Below are 20155 nucleotides of genomic sequence, written 5' to 3'. Positions count from 1 at the left end.
CATCAACAAGGACCAGCTCACTGACACATCTCTGGTGTCATTTTATAGTGTTCAGTTTCCCCCCATCAAGGAGGAGTCAGAGATCTATGTTTGACAAGAAGTGGGACCATTTCTTGTAAATGCTGCGAGGGAATCATGTAACCCACGAGATGAAGCAAAGTTCATTCTGCCCACAGATCATCATGATTTGTGTGCATGGGGATCTCATCTTAAACAAGCTCAGTGCTTAAAGGGATATTTCACTTTGTTGAACATCTGGAAATGTATTAGAACGTAATTTATGTTGAACAGCTCACTTTAGGATATATGCTTTAAATTATGTTATCACTTGATTTGCCTAAAGAAAGAATATGATATTGACTGGTTGAAATGACTGCTGAGGTGCACTCGAAGGCTTGCAGCAGGCAGAGGCCTGCATTTCCTTTATGTGCATTTCCTGTATGTGAGCTGCACTCGCGGCGTACGTGACATACAGCCTGCATTTATGGCTGATCAGTGAGGTCAAAGAGTACCCAAGATTTGATAGTTTTAACCAAATGTTACATGCACACATGCAAATGTGAATCATTTGATTTTCTGATGTTATTAATGATTTAATTTAATCATATATAATTGCTGATAATATGCAGTATAATTGCATTTACTGAATTATGCTCAGGTATAAGACACATTTTGGGGGACATTTAACCCCTACAAAGTCACACATACACCCACATACAGACACACTGACTTCTGAGAATCACCTATAGCGTCTAACTTCTAAGAATGGGCATGCACGCCTAGGTGCACGCAAATACACACACACTGACTTTCTTAACTTTCGAAAAGTCACCTACGTGCACACACATACACACACTGATGTCTGGAGAGCTTCCTTTAGACCGTACTACTGTATAAAGGGGCTCTCACAAGAGCATCAGTAGAGAGGCTGGGGAGACTGAGGCTGAGGGAGACTTGGGAGGTTTTGAACACGGACGGCTGTTGGGGGCCCTTTGGGCCCCTTGGGCTCTTAGGTTTTTGGGGCTTCTTCTCTTGCACCTTGCTCAGATGTTAAGCAGTCATGGCTCCACATGGAGGAAGGTAAAACATTACTTAAATTAGGAAGGTAAAACATTACTTAAATTAAGAAGGTAAAACAATACTTAAATTTAAAAAGGGTAAATTTCTCTATTTTGAGATTAAGCCTATTTGGTGCTACTTTAGGGAGGACGGTTGGCTGATTGAATCTATGAGAGCTTGTGGTTGGATACCTGTGCAGTCACATGAAAGGGGTTATAAGCCCACATCTTCCGTAGACCATACGAGAAGCAGTACATTACTGTGGGAAGTATAATGGCATAAGATGCAGGCTTTTAGAATAGTAAAAAAGACGACTGACTGACTGACAATTTGAGCCAATTCATCGGTCTACACTTGCTATCTGGTACAAATGCTCCCTCAAACAGCCAGTCTACCATCTTGGTAGTGTTTAGTATTTGTACATTTTTGGAATTACCAAATTTAGACTAGCCTGTATTTCAGGCTGAATGAGATCTAAATGGAACCTCCTCCTCTTTTTAATCTAAATTCTAAATTAGTTTAGGACAAGCCTAAATTAAGGCATTTGTAATCTGACCAGACAGACATGAAACATTACTAGATTTCATTTCTATTGGTATTTTGTATTTGTATTTTGTATTGTTAAATACACATCTGTAATCCCACTATGAACTGAGCAAATAAAGGGAAGCTTTTAATCTTCCAAAAAGCCTCATTTTCTGAGTTAGTGTTATAAAGATAAATAGACCAGGGGTTTCTTTTGAAGGACACCATCACGCCCTCGGTGAGTATGAGAATTCCACACTACGGCAACATACATACACATTCAATACACACCCCATACAGGTAGAGATTTGTAACTGATGCAAAGTTTGATGCCAACGTTTGATGCAATGCTGTGTGGAGTAATGCGTTAAGGAATGTTTTTGGTAGTGCAATGTTTGGTATGCAATTAATTGTGAGCATTGAGTTGTTTTTGCAATGATGGTGTGCTATGATGTTGTGCTGTGGGTTGGCATGGTGGCGTAAAGAGTGATATGGTTTGCATGTGTTGGCTCATTATCCCTATGTGTGACTGGACTCAAGAGAGAGTGAAGTTCTGGGTGGCAGGCCATGGGGATGTAGTGGGTTGGTGTAACGCATGAGCTTCAGTGCATTTCTCTAGTCAGAGGAGTAAGATAGGTTGTTTCAGTGGGGACGCTTGACTGAGTGAAGGTCAAGTTGATGTTTTCCGTTGAAGCTGGCCAGTAAGTTTAGGGGGCCCCTCTGCCTTCTGCCTTTCTTATAACCGTGTTATCCTCAGGTCCATAGTTTGTCTTAAGTCGGGGACGGGGTATTATGGTAGAGGATCGAGTTATTAAAGGACTTACAGATGGTGACCAGACTTAGACAAAAAATTAGCCGTGAATTCCCTGAAGGCCACGGGCCTGCTAACATAGTCGAATTTGCTCTGAAATCACCATGACGGAGAACACAGGGTTGTTCTTCCGTCGCCACAAGTAAATATACAGTTTTTACGCTTCTGTGTGTTGCTTGTCTAAAAGGTCCCCGCGTGGGGGATCTCCTGGCTGTATTTTGATGCTGCTCCAGTCGTGGTCTGGAACGGTTGATACTTTAAAAAAAACTTTGGGTCATTTAACTCAGGCTTATGTGAACCCCCCAGACCATTTTGAAGTTGCTTGATTCAGTATTTAGATATTTGATATTCATTTTATCAGACACGCCCCCTTCCTATACAGGGTTGTTTAGGGGTTGAAGGGTTGTTTAAGAATAATGTTTATTACACACTATGCAACATGAGGTACAGTATCTGGACATGTGGTGTAAGACCTAGCCAGACAGCCAGACAATCAATACATCTATTTATGATATATAATCACATCCATCTTGTCTTTTGAAGTCAAAACTAGTTTGATTATTAGCTTGTGTCCAAGCATGAAAAGTTTGTGTGAGAAAAGTTCAATGTCTGCCATCAATCTGCTAAAACACACCAGAACAAACTGTCATACTGATAAGAAATATAGGTTTGTTTTCAAAGTCCATACGTAACCAGGTAGACCTGTTACTATGGCAGCATCAGCCAGGTGCTCCTTGTTTCAAATTAAGGGTGGTGTTTATTGTCACAATAAACTGCGCTCCTTCTCCTCCTCTGTTACGCCAGCCCAATATATGGTATTGTATGTGTTTAGTTATTTATGATTGTTGGGTTTTAGTCTAGTGTGTATTTTAATAGTTTGAATACTTTATGTACAGAAGGAAATATAATAAACAGCCTTTTTAAAATCATTCTATGTCTTATTTCTATGCTCATCCTTGGTTACACGAACCTGTGCATTGCATTGTTAAGGAGGACCTTCCCTCTAGAAAAAGGTGGCGTAGTCTAGTAGGCATTGTATATTTTATTTCTATATTATTCCCTTTAAAAGCCTCCTCCTGCTACATTTGGCGTAAGTCGGCAGGACCAAGGCTCTGAGCATGGAAATGATTTTTATTTATTTTTTAAAGAGAGGGGAAAAAAACATTTTGTAGAGTAAGCTTGAGATATTGATGCTTAAGGGATCTGTTGCATTTATTTGCTTATTTTACTGTTAATGGAGTGGTTCTGTCCCAGAGTGATGGTGGGGAGTCATTGTCTGGGACTGCATGGGATCTTAAGGATCTAGAGTGCTGTTGCCGTCATGGCTGCATTCTTCACTACTGCTGCTTTCCCCTCAGAGGAACTGTATGAGAGCATGGAGGTGTGGAGGTCTGGAGCTTTGGGTCAATCTATGGAGTGTGTGGGCATCAGAGGCCGCACTCCAGTCAACCTCGATCAGCTGACCTCTGGTGTGAATCGCTGAGGAGTTGAAGGTCCCTTCCTTGGGAAGCGGAGTGAGCGGCGTCATAGCAACACTCCTTTGGGCCCTGATCGACTGGCCTGGGATGAATCGCTGAGGAGTCGAAGGTCCCTTCTTTGGGAAGCGGAGTGAGCTGCGTCATAGCCACACTCCTTTTGGGCCCGGATCGACTGGCCTGGGATGAATCGCTGGGGAGTCGAAGGTCCCTTCTTTGGGAAGCGGAGTGAGCGGCATCATAGCCACACTCCTTTGGGTCCTGATCGACTGGCCTCAGTACTGTGCTGTGTCAAGTTGGATGGTGTCACAGCTGACGCAATGACTGACTGTACTGTGTGTACATATGCCAGAGGTGGCTGAGAGGGGCTGAGATGACAGCCTATGGACTGGAGACTGACCCCACATGGTTTATTAGTGTGTTTTATTTGCTTCACTGAATTGATTGTTTTTGTTTGTGTGTTTCACTGAATTCAATATAGTAGAGGACCTGGCTAAGATATGTATGGACTTAATTTAGGAGAGAATATCTCAACTGTTCTTGGCTAATATGACCCCAGGGAACAACTTAGGAACTTTGTCTAATTCTCTATCCAGGACGAAATACCCGAAAATGACCACACCCTTTTTAAAATGACCATAACCGGTGCACTACTTCCAACATGGCTCTATCTGCTAAACCGTTGGAGCTACAGATTTACTGAGGTGCTCAAAATATTCAGAATACTTATGTTTACGGAAACATAGAAAAGTGCAATATTTATATTTGAAATATGTTCTGTTATGACAGAACAGCTAAAAAACGGTTTTGGCTATAACTTTTGAACCAGATGAGCTATAAATGCATGTTGGAATGCTTATCTTTATGACTGGGTGTAGCTGGACCTCTATTTTACATATTTCAAATAAATATTAGTTTTGACAATTTGTTTTACTTACTTTAATCTTTGTCATTTTTGGCAAACTTGGTGTCTACTTTATGCTTTTTGAGCATTAGAAACACATTGGAATGCTCATATTTATGATTGAATCCATCTAGATCACTCTGACTTGCTTATTACAAATATGGCCACTATACCAAACATGTTATGTAACATAAAGTTTCATCCAGATTGAGTCTATACAGTAGTTGTAGGAATGGGATCAAATTAAGATCAAACTTTTCAAATGTTTATTGAAACAATATAATATTACTATAGAACCCATACATATACAGAAAGTATACAGCAACAGCCAGTACACTATGCACATCAATGCTCACCATACATTGAACACTATCATAATAGTCAAAGGTGTATGGAATTTGAACAATATGTTTAAATTAGAATCAGAAAGGTTAATTGCTAAACAACAAATGGTTGCTAGGAATTTGTCTTCCTGTTACTACAACAACAGAACAGCTCTGCAATAACTGATACATACAGTACTACACACACACACACGCACACACGCACACACGCACACGCACACACACACACACACACACACACACACACACACACACACACACACACACACACACACACACACACACACACACACGCTCACGCTCACGCACACGCACACGCAAACACACACACACACACACACACACACACACACACACACACACACACACACACACACACACACACACACACACACACACACACACACACACACACACACAATGATGACTGTTTTTTAATAAAAAATAATAATCCTAATCATACATCTATATATCGAAATGCAACAGACTCCAGCTTTGCAGCATTTGCTGTGTCCACCAAATGACTTTTGCAGCCACAGTGGAGGAGGATAGCGCACGCTTTACTGGCATCTGCAAGATGGGTCAAGTAAGGTTCCATGCAGGTTCTGACACTTGGGTGGGAGGAAGGTTCTCAAGGGACCTGGTACCATTTGACCAACATCAGCCTTACCTGACTATGGGAAAAGGAGTGCAGGTATCTCACAGAAACCCTGGTCACCCTCACCTTGGAGCCTGAAAAGATCAACTCCAATTTCCATGTCCAAAGATTGTGGACATGGAGTGTATGGTCATCATCATATACGCAAGAGGTGTGGCCACAGCAGAGTAGATGAATCCTGACAGTGGCTTTTCTCAGTCCCTCAAGAACATTCCACCCACCCAAGCTGCACTGATTCAGCATGTAAAAACTGCTTCAGACAAGCTTCTATTGGATCAGAAAACCTCCGTCCAACAAAATATCCCAGATTTCAATAGGTTGTGCTGGTACTGGGACTCCATTATAAAGACTTGTGAACCTTACTGGATCTTGCAGGTGCCAGTAAAGCTGTTGCTGTTGTAACACCAAGACCATAATGTGATATAAACATATTGTAAACAATTCTATACACCTTTGACTAGTATGATATCATACTAGTCCAAAGATTTATTTCCAGGGGTTCATTCTGACTTTGATAAAGTGAGTGAAGGGCCACACATTGTACAATTGAATTGAAACGTGAAACACATGGTGCTGAATTATGTTAAAATTGCATGAATTTGGTAGACAGTAGCCTACCTTACTACAATAAGGTACTTGTCTTCACAACAATAATGTTCAGTTATTTTTTTACAGCTGTACTGTACTGTATCACTCTGGTGTACTCTGGCCTTACAATAAAAAGATTACTTGCATAAAACAATCCACGTCAATGCCGTATCAACTTTTAAATGAGCCTATAAATCTAGACAGTATCTTATCTTGTCTGATCATTTCACTATTTAAAAAATAGTGAAATCTGCAGATGCAAGATCACAACGGCAACGGCTACCTGCGCAAGTGCTGAATTTTCATTACCATTGAGCTAATAGAGCTGGCCTGCTTGCTCAGGGGATAAATTGAATCTTGACCATCAGGTAAACAATTGTCGTCAGATCCTGTGTCTAGGTGAGACATGACCTTTGACACAATCTAAATGTCTCAAATTGTCTCAATAAAAGAGCAGGGAGACCAAATACAACCACCCAATTATATTGTATTAACATACTCTACTATACAGATTGGCTGTAAAACACATCTGGTTAAAGTTGTTTTTAATTTTTTTAATTTTTTTTTAATATGTTTCTACATTTTCTATGTATTGTTTATTTTATTTTTATTTACTGTTTTACTTTTTATTTTATTTTATATTATTAGTATTAAACTGCATTATCACTTGCTATGTTCTTTGTAAACTTAAAGGGATATTTCACTTTCAAATAAGATAAACATTTAAAAAATATATATATAATAAATGAAAAAAAACAATGGAAAGATATAGGCCCCCTCACCCTTCAGTTTAGAAGAACATTCTAATGCTTGAGGGGGCCATGATTTTTCCATTCCTTTTTTCATTTATTTTTCATATATTTGTTCAATGTTTATTTTATTTGAAAGTGAAATATCCCTGTAATGTGCTATGCAATTATTATTATTATTTCAAACTAGCCGAATAGCCACTCTGTACGCTATTGGCATACAAGTGTTTGTCTTTGAGTCTACATATAATACAGTACAATCTTCTTTTCAGCCTCCTATTAATGATTATTTTGTGTATTTGCTTCATAGGCTCAGAGAAGGAGATAGTAGGCTAACAGTAAAGTATAGGCACACCTGCGCCTGAGGACTGAGGTACGCATGCTTGCTTGCACCATATCTATATGGCTTTGCACACATCCTTGAAAGCGCGGTGACCTGCCTCCCTCTGGTGGAGAAGCAACATATGACAGGTAGAGCAAAAATAGGCACACTGCTGTTCACATGCAGAAGGCGGATGATGTGAATAATGCAGGTGTAAATTAACAGTCTCCACATCATTTTTTACACTATTAATAATTGCACGTCTTCCACGATCATGGTCAAGCATCCTCAGGCGTGCAGCAGCAAAAAGAATAATCGCGTTCCCCGGCACTAGCCGCCGTGTCGTCGTCGTCATCAGCGGGCGTCTTTATTTACTTCTGGTCCAGCAGTAAAGGCCGTCCATAGGATAGGCCGTCCCCCCCCGTCCCGTCCGTTTCCCCGTTATAACAACATAAACGATGGAAGTAAACAGGGATGAAGCGGAGCGCTGCATTGACATCGCAGCCGCGGCGCTGGCCGACAACCAGACCGAGAAAGCCCAGAGGTTCCTGGCGAAGGCACAGAGACTCTTCCCTACGGATAAAGCCAGGGGTAAGATTGAGAAGACGATGCTTTTTTTGATTGAAGGCATGCAGCAGCAGCAGCGCAGAGTCCTATGCAGCAGCAGCATCAGCAGCTATAGGCAGCATCATCTGGTCAGCATCCTTCTCACATCAGTGGTTTTCAACCTTTTTTCCATGCCAAAGACCCCCTAAATTGATACACATTTGGGCCGCGGACCCCCATCTGGATTCTGGAAATGTTCGTTTTAAAATATATACACATATGTATTCAAAGATGTGCACACATTTTCACGATTATTAAAAAGATAGCAGATCTACAAGCTCTAGTCTATGAGCTTGTATATCTGCTATTTTTTAATAGCCCAAAGCCAAGTGGTTAAAATGATTGTGACGCTATGTTAACTAATTTAGCTGGGGACCCCCTGGTACCCCCCCCCCCCCCCCCCATGGTGGTCCCCGGACCACTGGTTGAGAACCAATGATGATGAGCACTAGTGGCCTTGATGGCAGGCTGTAGCTAACGTTAGCTCACTCACTCAGTTCATCTGATCAGGATGTTGTCATAATATCATTGTTTTAATACCATCAACTCGTTTAGTTCATCTCTCTGTCATTTAAAAGCTTTATATTATAGATACACAGTGCAGTGCACTCTCTGTCCACTGATCCATTTAACCATAGTAGGTCTACTACTGATGATTAACACAAGAGATATCAGCCTACCAATTAAAACATTCCATCTGCTAATAGAATTGAGGTACAGACAGTAGCCTACAACGTGTGTGTGTGTGTGTGTGTGTGTGTGTGTGTGTGTGTGTGTGTGTGTGTGTGTGTGTGTGTGTGTGTGTGTGTGCGTGTCCTGATAGTCATCGTTAATCATCTATGACTATGAGTCAGTATGTCATTATGCTCATACAAATACAAGAAACATAAATTAATTAAAAAATAATTCTAATAAAATAAAATGCTGATACCGTTTGGTAGGAGCCTTCGTCTGGGATTAATTTATTATCAATCATATTATTATTCCCTGTCTATGATAGAATAAAGGCTTCTAAACTTTTGTTACACCAGAACTCTGAGTGCTGCATGGAAAATGTCTTCTCTTTGCATGTCTAACCCTTGCCTCCAAAGGGCACCTTTGTTTGTTGAGTACCAATGCTGTGGCAATTGTGTCACATCTTCCTCAGTGACAGAAAAAGGAAAGGGCTACATAATTATGCTCAGTTTAATCACACTCGGCATTGATTGATCCAAATTAGGGGTTTTAATTACAGGAACAGAACATTCTTCGCTGAACATGTACAGTCAATACTGCCCTACAAAGCCAAAGTGCATTTTCACTGTCGTCTTCGTTTTTACATAGAATACATACATCTACATACAGTATTGAAGACTACAGCTTAACTGAAACAAATACAGTATGTAGCCTTAGCCTAACATTAATCGAGTTACAGTCATTTGTTTTGTATTGTCATTACCTGCACAGTCAATGTCAGTGACAAGGAAACAATTAGGTTTTTACAGCAAAATGACACTTTGGGTTGTATGATTACCGTGACATTTTCCATTAAAGAAAATGCCATGTCAGGTTTTCTAATGTTACATACGTTGTTGTCAGAATGTGCTTTGTTTGCATTTGTTTATGTGCTGAAAGAGTGACTTTAAGAACAGTTTCACTGTCTCCAGTAGTTACATCATGGAAAGGTAATTACCAAAGCCTCTACCAAAGTGTAATTTTGCTTTAACAACATGGAAGTCCTCCAGAACACTGTTTCCCAAACAGTGGGTCGGGACCCATGTTTGGGTCGCGGACCAATTTTTATGGATTGTGAGTAAAAAATTAATAAAAATATAATGTGTTCATCAATTACAAACAATTTTCAACAGTATTTAATAAAATAAAAAAAACAGTTAAGAAGTAGAAATAGCATATCCGCGTTGTGAGCTTGTAGATCTGCTATTTGCACTGGTTTGGGTCCCTGGCAAACATCTAATTTCTCTTTTGGGTCTCGAGCATAGGCCGTAAAAAAATATGGACATCGTCACGCCCCTGGTTTCTACAGACCGTAAATGAAGGCTATTTTTCAGCGATTTCAAATCCGCCATCTTTCTATATCCGGACCGAAAAATTTACTCGGAAATGAATGCTATTGGTTGGGACCAAAGTTGGGGGTGGGGAATTAATGCTATTGGTTGTGTAGCTTGTCAATCAAAATCATCACAAGCCCTTCCTACAGTATACCAGCATACCCATCAATTTTAAAATAAATGGGACAATAATTTACCAAAACGCATATCATGGTGATTGAAATAAGACTTTAAACTAGCGACTGGAAGCATTATAGTATTTATGACAATGTTTATTAAGGTAATAAAATCAAGTGCAAAGTTCGGCCATCCGCTTGAATAGAGCCTAATTGCTTCTGACTCCAGCAGCGAGACTACAGGCCATTCATATGAACTGTCACTTCCTATATAGCCTCAATTTACAACCCGGATGCTAGCCCCTTGGTCTCGAGCTAAAACGTTTGGGAACCACCGCTCCAGAATGCCGGTTGCACTCAGCAGCGCACCAGTGTTCTTTTTTTTTTTTTTTTTTCATTTTTCATAAAAGTATACATACACATCCCTCCCCCCTCCCCACATACAAACCCACATACATAAAGGACAGCACAGATAAAAAAAGAATCAAAACATAATCAAAAATAAAGGTACAAAAAAGAAAAGAAAAGGAACAACAAGAAGAGACAAATCTGTTGTAAAAACATTAAGTAGCTTCGAGAAATAATAGACCTCTATCTCTAGACCAAGATAGCTGTTGATAACAACCTATAACATCTCTGATACAGGTAGGGACAACGTTGCACCAGTGGTTGTTGACTTCCACGTCAGTGACTAAACTCTTGTTATCTAAAGAAACCCGAGTACAGTAGACAATAGAATGAGGAAGCGCCGCATGGCTCTATGGCTCACACGGCACGACAGGTGCTCTTTATAGTAGTGGAACAGGACAGGTAGATGTGTATAAGACAAAGTACAGGACGTTTCGCTTGTCCCGTAATCCCCCAGTGGTGCAAAGGAACCAAGGAACAACTCCAGGCACTCCCTGAGCACAGTATTACACTTTGTGGTTTGGGAAGACTGTCATATCCTTCCAGACACAAAAGGATGGTTAGACGACACTAGAGCCCCCCCCCCCCCCCTCATCTTCTAAAAGATGTTATAGGTTCACACGTTATGTTGTTCTGTGGTACAGCATATTTCCTGTTTATGTTATTAGAGCCCCTAATGTAGGTCAGTGGATGGATACCATTTGTGTTTTGACAGGGCCTATAATACCCTTTTTTCTATTTATTTTTTTACTTAAGTAACAGTATCAATACTGCAATGTAGAAATTCTCTGTAACAAGTAAAAGTCTGGAATTCAAAATGTGCTTGAGCAAAAGTACAAAAGCATTGGCATCGAAACATACTTAAAGTGCCAAAAGCAGAAAATACTCATTATGCAGAAAGTCCCATTTCACTTTTCAAATGTATAAAATGTATAATAAAAAATCTTTTGAAAATAGCAAATCTTCAAGCTCACAATGAGTCGCCTCGCAACGCATTGTGAGCTTGTAGATCGATCATTTGTAGATCGATAATTTGATGACCAGTGGACCGGTAGGCAGCGGTTCCGATAGGAGACACAAAGGAGACTCTTTGTGTCTCCTACCGGAACCGCTGCCGGTCATCAAATTATTGGCTTAGAACATGTTCTTGAATTCATAGATTGAACTGTTTGGAGCTTTTTTTCTCTGCTCTTTATAACTCTCATAATGCTATTGTCATACTCTACCCAGCACTGCTAGAGTTGATAGCAAAGAATGGATTTACTCGCGGACAAGGACATCATTCAGAGTTCAGCGGGGACTCAGGGGCCCGACATCGTCAGACCGGTTCTGCAGAAAAGACCTCGGACGGTCACACCGCCAAGCCATACACTTCAGATCAGCTGGATTCCGTGATGAGGTACTCTTAACTTTAACCCATTAAGAACGCATCTGTGCCGTTTTTAGATTTCTTTGGCTATTCAAAAATAGCAGATATACAAGCTCATAGCGTGGCACCGAGTGCCGCGCTATGAGCTTGTATATCTGCTGTACATGTTTGCAAATGTTTGAATATATATACATTTTTAACTAAAATCTTTGCTTCTGGGGGTCCCTGGAACAAAATATTATGAGATGGGGGGGGGGGGGGGTCCCCGGACAAATACATTTTGGGTGGTCATTGACATGAAAAAATTACTTGTTTTCTATCAATTACACACGAAGCATTGAATTCATGGAGATTAAATTTTTTTGTCGCATTCCTATGCCAATAATTTGATTACCGGTGAAAAGATGCTAATGTCTCCGGTAGGAGACTCAAAAGAGACTCTTTGAGTCTCCTACCGGAGAGACCGCCGGTCATCAAATTATTGGCTCAGGAATGTGTCAAAATCCAAAAAGAAATCTCCACAATGCTTCATGGGGTGTGTTATTGATAGAAAATAAGTATGTTTTTTGGGTGAACTACTCCTTTAACATTTCCGTTCATTCCCCACACAGGATAAAACAATGCAAAGACTTCTATGAAATTCTCGGGGTCCAGAAAAATGCTTCTGAGGAGGAACTCAAGAGACACTACAGAAAAGCTGCGCTGAAATTCCACCCTGACAAGAACCACGCTCCAGGTGCAACGGAGGCTTTTAAAGGTAGCCTTCACAAAGTAAAACGTTAAGCCAGTGGTGGAAAAAGTACTCAAAATGTTTTACTTAAGTAAAAGTATAAATACTCTTGTTACAAGTAAAAGTCCGGAATTCAAAATGTACCTGGGTAAAAGTACAAATGTATTGGCATCGAAATGTACTTAAAGTACAACAATTTAAAGTACTCATTATACAGAATGTCCCATTTCAAGTTTTCAAATGTATACAAATCTTTTGAAGATAGCCGATCTTGTGAGCTTGTAGATCAGCTATTTTCAAATGGCCGAAATGCATGTAGGGCTGAAGTGGTTACTGTATGTTTTGTAATAATAATCAAAATCTACAAAGTAACTAAAGTTTTCAAATAATTGTAGTGGAGTAAAAGTACAATATTTGCCTCTGAGATGTAGTGGAGTAGAAGTAAAAGTATTGGAAATTGGAAATACTCAAGTAAACTACAAATACCAAAAATCCGCCACATGAGCCCTAGCACCCATATTCTGATTCAAAACGGTTTGATATACTTCTTTATGGTTGTTTTCTACAGCTATTGGGAACGCCTACTCCGTTCTGAGCAACGCTGACAAGAGGAAACTGTACGAACAGCGTGGAGAGGAGGGGCAACACCCATCCAGACAAGAGGATGAAGATGGGACCTTTGAGGCAGACATCTCGCCTGAAGATCTCTTTAACATGTTCTTTGGTGGAGGATTCCCGTCAAGTAGGTTTCACTTGCTTGCTTTTTTCCCCCCATACGTGACATGTACAAATGTTAGGGATGCAGCATGTTTAACCGATTAAGACCTGAGGCTGATTCTACAAATGTCTTCTAAATCCCAACAGTTTTCTGAAAAAACGTATGTTTCTATATCAGTGGTGCTCAAACTTTTTCATGTCAAGGACCCCCAAAATGTTATGTATTTGGCCGCCCACCCCCATCTCAAAATGTTTTGTTCCAGGGACCCCCAGAAGCAAAGAATAGAGTAAAAAATGTTCGCTTTAAACAATATACATTCAAAGATTTGCACGCATTTTAAGGATTTTACAAAAATAGCAGATCTACAAGCTCGTAGCGCGGTACTCGGTCCCGCGCTATGAGCTTGTATATCTGCTATTTTTGAATAGCCAAAGTATATATATATACATTTTTTTTTTTATATGACGTCGGCGACGTCATTGGCACTCTGGGCTTATAAAAACGTGACGTCGGCGACGTCAGTGGCACTGAATGAGTTAAAGGGCACGACCACACCAAACTATGGCTGCCCGCTGATAAACTCTTTTGCAGCCAGCGCATTCTAAAAAACTGAGTAGCTTGCAGCGCATTCTGTCCCAATAACCAGTGATGCACCTGCCACTCACTTTCAGGACCCTCCCCGTAGCCCGCAGTTGCTCAATTGCGAGCTCCTGAGTCTTGGGAACGGTCCGCCTTCGACTCACACGATTGGACAGAGGGGGGAAAAGCAGCATCTGTCTCGAGCATTTATCTGCTTCAAATAGACAAGGCGTATAGAGTGCATAAACGCAAGGTGTGCGCGACACGCGGAAAGATGCGCAATACCATCAAACCACGCCATTCCCATTGAAAAGCATTCAATGGGTAGGTAGAATCAAAGTGCGCTGTGGCCGTGCCCTAAAGGGATAGTTCACCCTAAAAAGAATTGTTTTCTATCGATTAGTCACCACATGGAGACTTGAATTCAGTGATATTTTTTTGTTTTTGTCTCATTCCCCAAGCCAATAATTTGATGACCAGCAGACCGGTAGGCCGCGGTTCCGGTAGGAGATACAAAGGAGACTCTTTGTGTGTTCTACCGGAACCGCTGCCGGTTGACCAATAGCCAATGCCGGTACTGATGTTTTTTTTCTTTGTTTGTTTTTTTGGTCATTCATTACCGCCTTCTGTGCCAGGGAAACGACAACAAAAGTTCATTATAAAATGCCTTCATCACATCATCTTTTAATGAGCAAAACATTCAATCATATAGATTTCTAGAAAAACAGATAAACATCGGCCACTGGCATCTGTGAGTATTATTTGCCGATAAACTGATGGCAGTCAAGAAGTTAGTATCAGCCAATACTGATTATAATCTTTTACTAATATTATATTGGTGTTTTTTGTCACTGTATATTTGCACATGCATGAAATTTGTCCTCTGCATTTCACCCATCCTATAATCACTAGGAGCAGGGATTGTGCAGCAATTAGGGGTTAAGAGTCTTGCTCAAGGACACAAATGGTCACATTGCCTGCCTGGAATCGTACCTACCGTATTTGCTTTTGGTAGATTTTTAAATCTCTGTGTTGTTATTCATGTCCTCACTGTTTTGCTATTATTTTAATGTTGTTTTATGCTTTCGCTTTATTTATTTTTGCTTTATCGTTAAATTAGTTGTACTTTTCTGTAATTGTATCCTTGCTCTGTAAAGCACTTTGAGCTGCATTTCATGTCATGAAAGGTGCTTTACAAATAAAGTTTATTATTATTATTACCTGCGACAACCAGGGGCTCTGGCTCCCCAGGCAGGCTCACTAACCACTCAGCTATGGTGTACGGCTGATAGAATGGTGCATCCCTAAAATGACTTCCTACTGCTTTGTTTCATTGAGTATATTTATACCAGTTATTGTCTGTCTATACAGGTAACGCTCATGTGTATACCAATGGGAGAATGCGTAATCAGAGACCAGAGCGAAGGGCCGCTCGGCGAGAGGTAAGCCTGACCATACTGTACTACATACTGTGTATTTTGAAATGATGTACTTTCTTATGTTAAACAGCAGGGGGAGCAACACGTGAATGATGATGAATGTGCTTTACTTGAGGAAATGATGTATTCAACCCATTAAGACCTGAGGCCGGTTCTACAAATGCCTTCTAAATCAGTGGTTGTCAAACTTGTTGGTGTCAAGGACCCCCACATATGATATGTATTTGGCCGCGGATCCCCCATCTGAAAATGTTTTGTGCCAGGGACCCCCAGAAGAGAAGATTTGTGTAAAAAAAAAATCTAAATGCTAAAGATTTTTTCAAACACTTTCAAGATTTTTCAAAAATGTTCAAAAATAGCAGATGTGCAAGCTGTGAGCTTGTACATCTGCTATTTGTGAATAGCCAACGTATAAAATATGGACGAAGGGGTTAAAATGATTGTGATGCTAGATTGACTAATTTAGCTGGGGACCCCTTGGAATCCCCAGACACCACTTTGAGAACCACTGTTCTAAATCCCAACAGTTTTCTGAAAAGCTTACTGTATGTTGTTATACTGTATATGATATATAAAATTCATGTAGCTAAATTCTAAAATGACACAGAGGCTTTCCCGGTTTTAATGGGTTAATGGTAAACAGACCCAAGTCACCTGCAGTGCTGCTGTGTCATATATATGATATATATAAGATATGTTGTTTTGCAGGGAGGATTTGCGCTTTTTGTGCAAATCATGCCCATTCTTATCCTGGTCATCGTGTCAGCCCTCAGTCAGATGATGGTAAACAGTGCCTCCTACAGCCTAAGCTTCAGACCGTGAGTATACAGTGATCATCCCTGTTGTGGACACTTATTTTTTTAGGCAAGGCAACTTTATCTGTGAAGCACGTATCAACCACAAGGCAATTCAAAGTGTTTTGAGGGTGCAAAAGAAACATTATAAGGGTGCAGTCACACTACCGAACTTTGATTCTGCCATTGATTAATCAACGAATCAACAGGAAAAAATCGAATAGATTTCTTTGTGTGCAAAAATAGATGTACAAGCTTGTAGACCTATTTTCACTATTGTTAAAAAACGATTAATGCGGAACTATGTAACTTTTTTTTTAATGAATAAAATGTCATTTTGTCCACGCTGTATGGTAAAGTATGTTAATACAATATATAATTTGGGGGTGGTTGTATATTGTCTTTGTCTCCCTGCTCTCATATTGAGACATTCAGATCGTTCAAAGGTCACGTCTCACCTGGACACAGGATCTGACACGAATTTTTTACCTGAGGGTCAAGATTCAATGTGTCCCCCGAGCAAGCAGGCAGGCTCTATTAGCTCAATGGTAAAAAATGACAGCACAAGTTTGCGCAGGAAACCGGGTTCAAAGTTACATAGTGCAGCTTCAAAGAAGTAAAGTGACATTTAAAATGTTGCTCCCAAATAAAAAATGTAATAAAAACACAGTCGATTAAATGGATACATTGATTCGAGTTGGATTAACTGTTGCACCCCTAATCCAGTGCTTTGCACATGCTGTGCTCTTGTTTTCAATCAATCAGGACCGCTGGCCACACAATCAAGAAGCTGACGCAGAACCTGAAGGTGCCGTACTACGTCGGGGAGAGTTTCTCCAGGGACCACAGCGGGATGACCCTGAAACGTCTGGAGAGGACGGTGGAGGACGATTTCGTCTCCAACCTCCGCAATAACTGCTGGAAGGAGAAGCAGCAGAGTACGTTTGCAATTATAAAACCCTCCTTTAGTTTATATCTGACCAAAAGGCTAGGACCAGTGGTGGAAAAGCAAATTAATTACATTTACTCAAGTACTGTACTTGAGGTACTTTTACTTTACTTTAGTATTTCCAGTTTTCAATACTTTTACTCCACTACAATTATTTGAACATTTTAGTTACTAGTTACTTTGTAGATTTGAATTATTATTACAAAACACACATTAACCACTTCATCCCTATATAACTTTGGTTATTTGAAAATAGCCGATCTACAAGCTCACAACACGTCGCATTGTTTCATGTTGTTTCGTGTTGTTCCAAAAGGTTTTAATACATTTTATACATATGATAACTTGTGAAATGGGACATTGAGTATTGATATTTTTACATAAGTAAAAAAAAAATAATAGTACTTTTTCCACCACTGGCTAGGACTGTTCTGTCATTAACCAGCTACACCCAGGACGACAATTATTCCGTTTTCATGTTGCTCTTTAGATCCCAAGTTAACTGCTGTATGTATGTGACTGCTGCATAACTTTTATAGAACTGCACTGGGCTGGGAGCTACTGTACGTACTGTGTAATGACTCTTTGGGATATTCTGGTGCATGCAGCATACTAGTACAGTACATCTGGGCCAACAGGAGCACACATGCTTCAGTGGAAATCCAATTTGTCACTGGTTTGCTAGTTTAATAACGTCGCTCTAACACGCACAGCTGACAATAGACTTTTGAGTTTAGAACGAACACGCGTACGCTCAGATGGTAAGAAAGGTAAGCAGTGGTGGAAAAAGTACTCAAATTCTTTACTTAAATAAAAGTAAAGTAAAGTAAAAAATGATACCTACAAATTTGAGACAATAATTTGATGACCAGTGTAGGCAGTGTCATCAAATTATTGGCTTAGGAATGCGACAAAAACAAAAAAAATATCCATGAATACAAGTTTACATGGGGACACTAATCGATAGAAAAGTCATTTTGGGGGTGAACTATCCCTTTAAGTACTGTACTTGAGTGTACATAGGTACTTAGTTACTTTCCACCACTGGTACAGTAGCAACCATATCATAGATATTTTTTTCCTCATCCTTACACAAGTACTGCACTGCGATTTTCTTTGTACAATTGTCTTTAAGTCTTTCTGGGTTGTCGTTGTTTGTTCTTTGTCTTGCAGAAGAAGGCATGCTATATAGAGCTCGCTACTTTGGAGACAATGACTTGTACCAGAGGGCACAGAAGGCTCGCACGCCAAGCTGTGCCAAGCTCTCTGAGATCACCGCTTCATTACATGGTTGAGGCTATTATGATACCTATAGGTAAGCTCTAACTAACACCTGATCTACTTTTTTAGTTTTTTCTTTACCCGATGTCATTTATTTGAGACTTGATGCCAGGGATGGGACGATAATCGTTATTATCGTTTATCGCGATAAAGAAAACGCTCACAATAATCGTATCGCGGAGATTTTAATTTATTGTGAAATTGTCCTCCGTGCTCCATCATACACTATAGGATGAACTAGCTTCTGTTGAGCTGCAAATTCAGTGCCACTTAAACCCTCAATACCCAAAAAATAGCAGATCTACAAGCAAACGTTCCTCCCAGTAGAGGGATGATGGGTATTCAAGTGGTTAACAAACGTGCCATTTTAAGTTTTTAAGCATATTTTGATTATCGCGATAATATCATCAATCGCAGCAATTTTTTGCCACAATAACCGTGACATGTAATTTTCACGTCGTACCATCCCTACTTGATGCACACTGTTGGTATAATGACCGCGTTTTACATGCATTGTTTTCCTTCTTGACAGATTTACTGAATCAACACAAAATTAAAAAATTTAAGAAAAAAGAACCACTGGCTGTAAATACGTACGCTTTAAGTAATCAGCAGCCTGAAGACAACTCAAGAGGAAATACACACAAGCCATGATCTCTCTCTCTAATTCTCCGGGAGAAAATGAAATGTTCAAGAACCAAGAGAATTTAGTAGAATCATTTTCTTTTAAATAATGAGATTTAGGAAATAAAGTGAACTTTATGTTTTGACAACACAGAGACACTTTATGTGTGTTCCATGAAAGTGACTGAGCTTGACTTCACTCCATGGCTGTTTTATTGTTTTGTTTCGTTTTTGTATGTGCAAAAAAAAAATGCAGTATGAAACCTAAAATATGTAAGCCGTAGTCTTACTAAGACGTCCTTATGTAGCAGTTGATAGATAGCCTACCACAAAGAATGCTTTCCTCCTTCCTTCACTTTTTATGCAGTCAAATGCAGGATGGTGGGCGAGTTGGGGGAGACGAGAGCAATTTTGTGATTTGACTTTCACATGCACATTCTGAACTTTTTAAACTATGCAGAGATAAACGCGTAACCTCTCTTAAGATGCCAATGTCCAATGTCTAGAATTTGTCAGACACTTTCCAAAATGACGATTGTGTCCTCTTTGCTGTAGGGAAATGGCCCTGTACACTCTTCCATTATCTGTATGTATTAAAGGTTTGAGTCATATAAGTTGCTGTCTCTCTTCACAATGAATGCCATAGTAGTGACAGACTACTTTACCTACAGTTGGGTATTGTCTGACAGATTCTGTTTTTGGAGTGTAAGATCTCTGATAAAACACCTGTTTATGTGGTTTGAGCAAGCCGTCTTTTGTCAGACTATAGGTTTATAATATGCTATTTATTGTTGAATTATTTTTATTATGTATAATTTATTTAATTTCAAAATGGGTTATTGATCGGAACTTACATTTTCCACCTTGTTTTTATTCCCAACTGGCAAAATAAACACAGACGGATAAACATGTTGCGTGTGAGTCATTGTGAGTCATTGCAAACATACATGTTTGCGGCACAAAGCCAGCGTTATACGTTATATCTGGTATAACGCACAGTTTGTTCGGTTTTCTACCCGTGCCAATTAAATCCAAAAGTACATGAAAGACATTTCTGTG

The 20155-nt window shown here is 39.9% G+C and overlaps 1 protein-coding gene across 1 annotated transcript; it reads left to right on the top strand.

Annotated features, from left to right (window-relative positions):
• Positions 1-7893: 7893 nt before the first annotated feature.
• dnajb12b (DnaJ heat shock protein family (Hsp40) member B12b) lies at positions 7894-19645 on the top strand (the record flags this gene model as incomplete). The annotated part of the gene is made up of 9 exons (XM_080455997.1): positions 7894-8026; positions 11844-12012; positions 12594-12739; positions 13281-13454; positions 15381-15451; positions 16157-16266; positions 17008-17180; positions 18365-18506; positions 19005-19645. The coding sequence occupies 8 exons, from the start codon at positions 7894-7896 to the stop codon at positions 18484-18486; spliced, it is 1098 nt and encodes a 365-aa protein (XP_080312123.1). The 3' UTR covers positions 18487-18506; positions 19005-19645.
• Positions 19646-20155: the final 510 nt, after the last annotated feature.

The sequence above is a fragment of the Gymnoscopelus braueri genome (genome assembly GCF_963280865.1).
Source record: "Gymnoscopelus braueri genome assembly, chromosome: 17".
Classification (NCBI taxonomy): Eukaryota; Metazoa; Chordata; class Actinopteri; order Myctophiformes; family Myctophidae; genus Gymnoscopelus; species Gymnoscopelus braueri.
The sequence above is the reverse complement of the archived record's forward strand: the minus strand, read 5'-3'. Positions and strand labels throughout refer to the sequence as shown.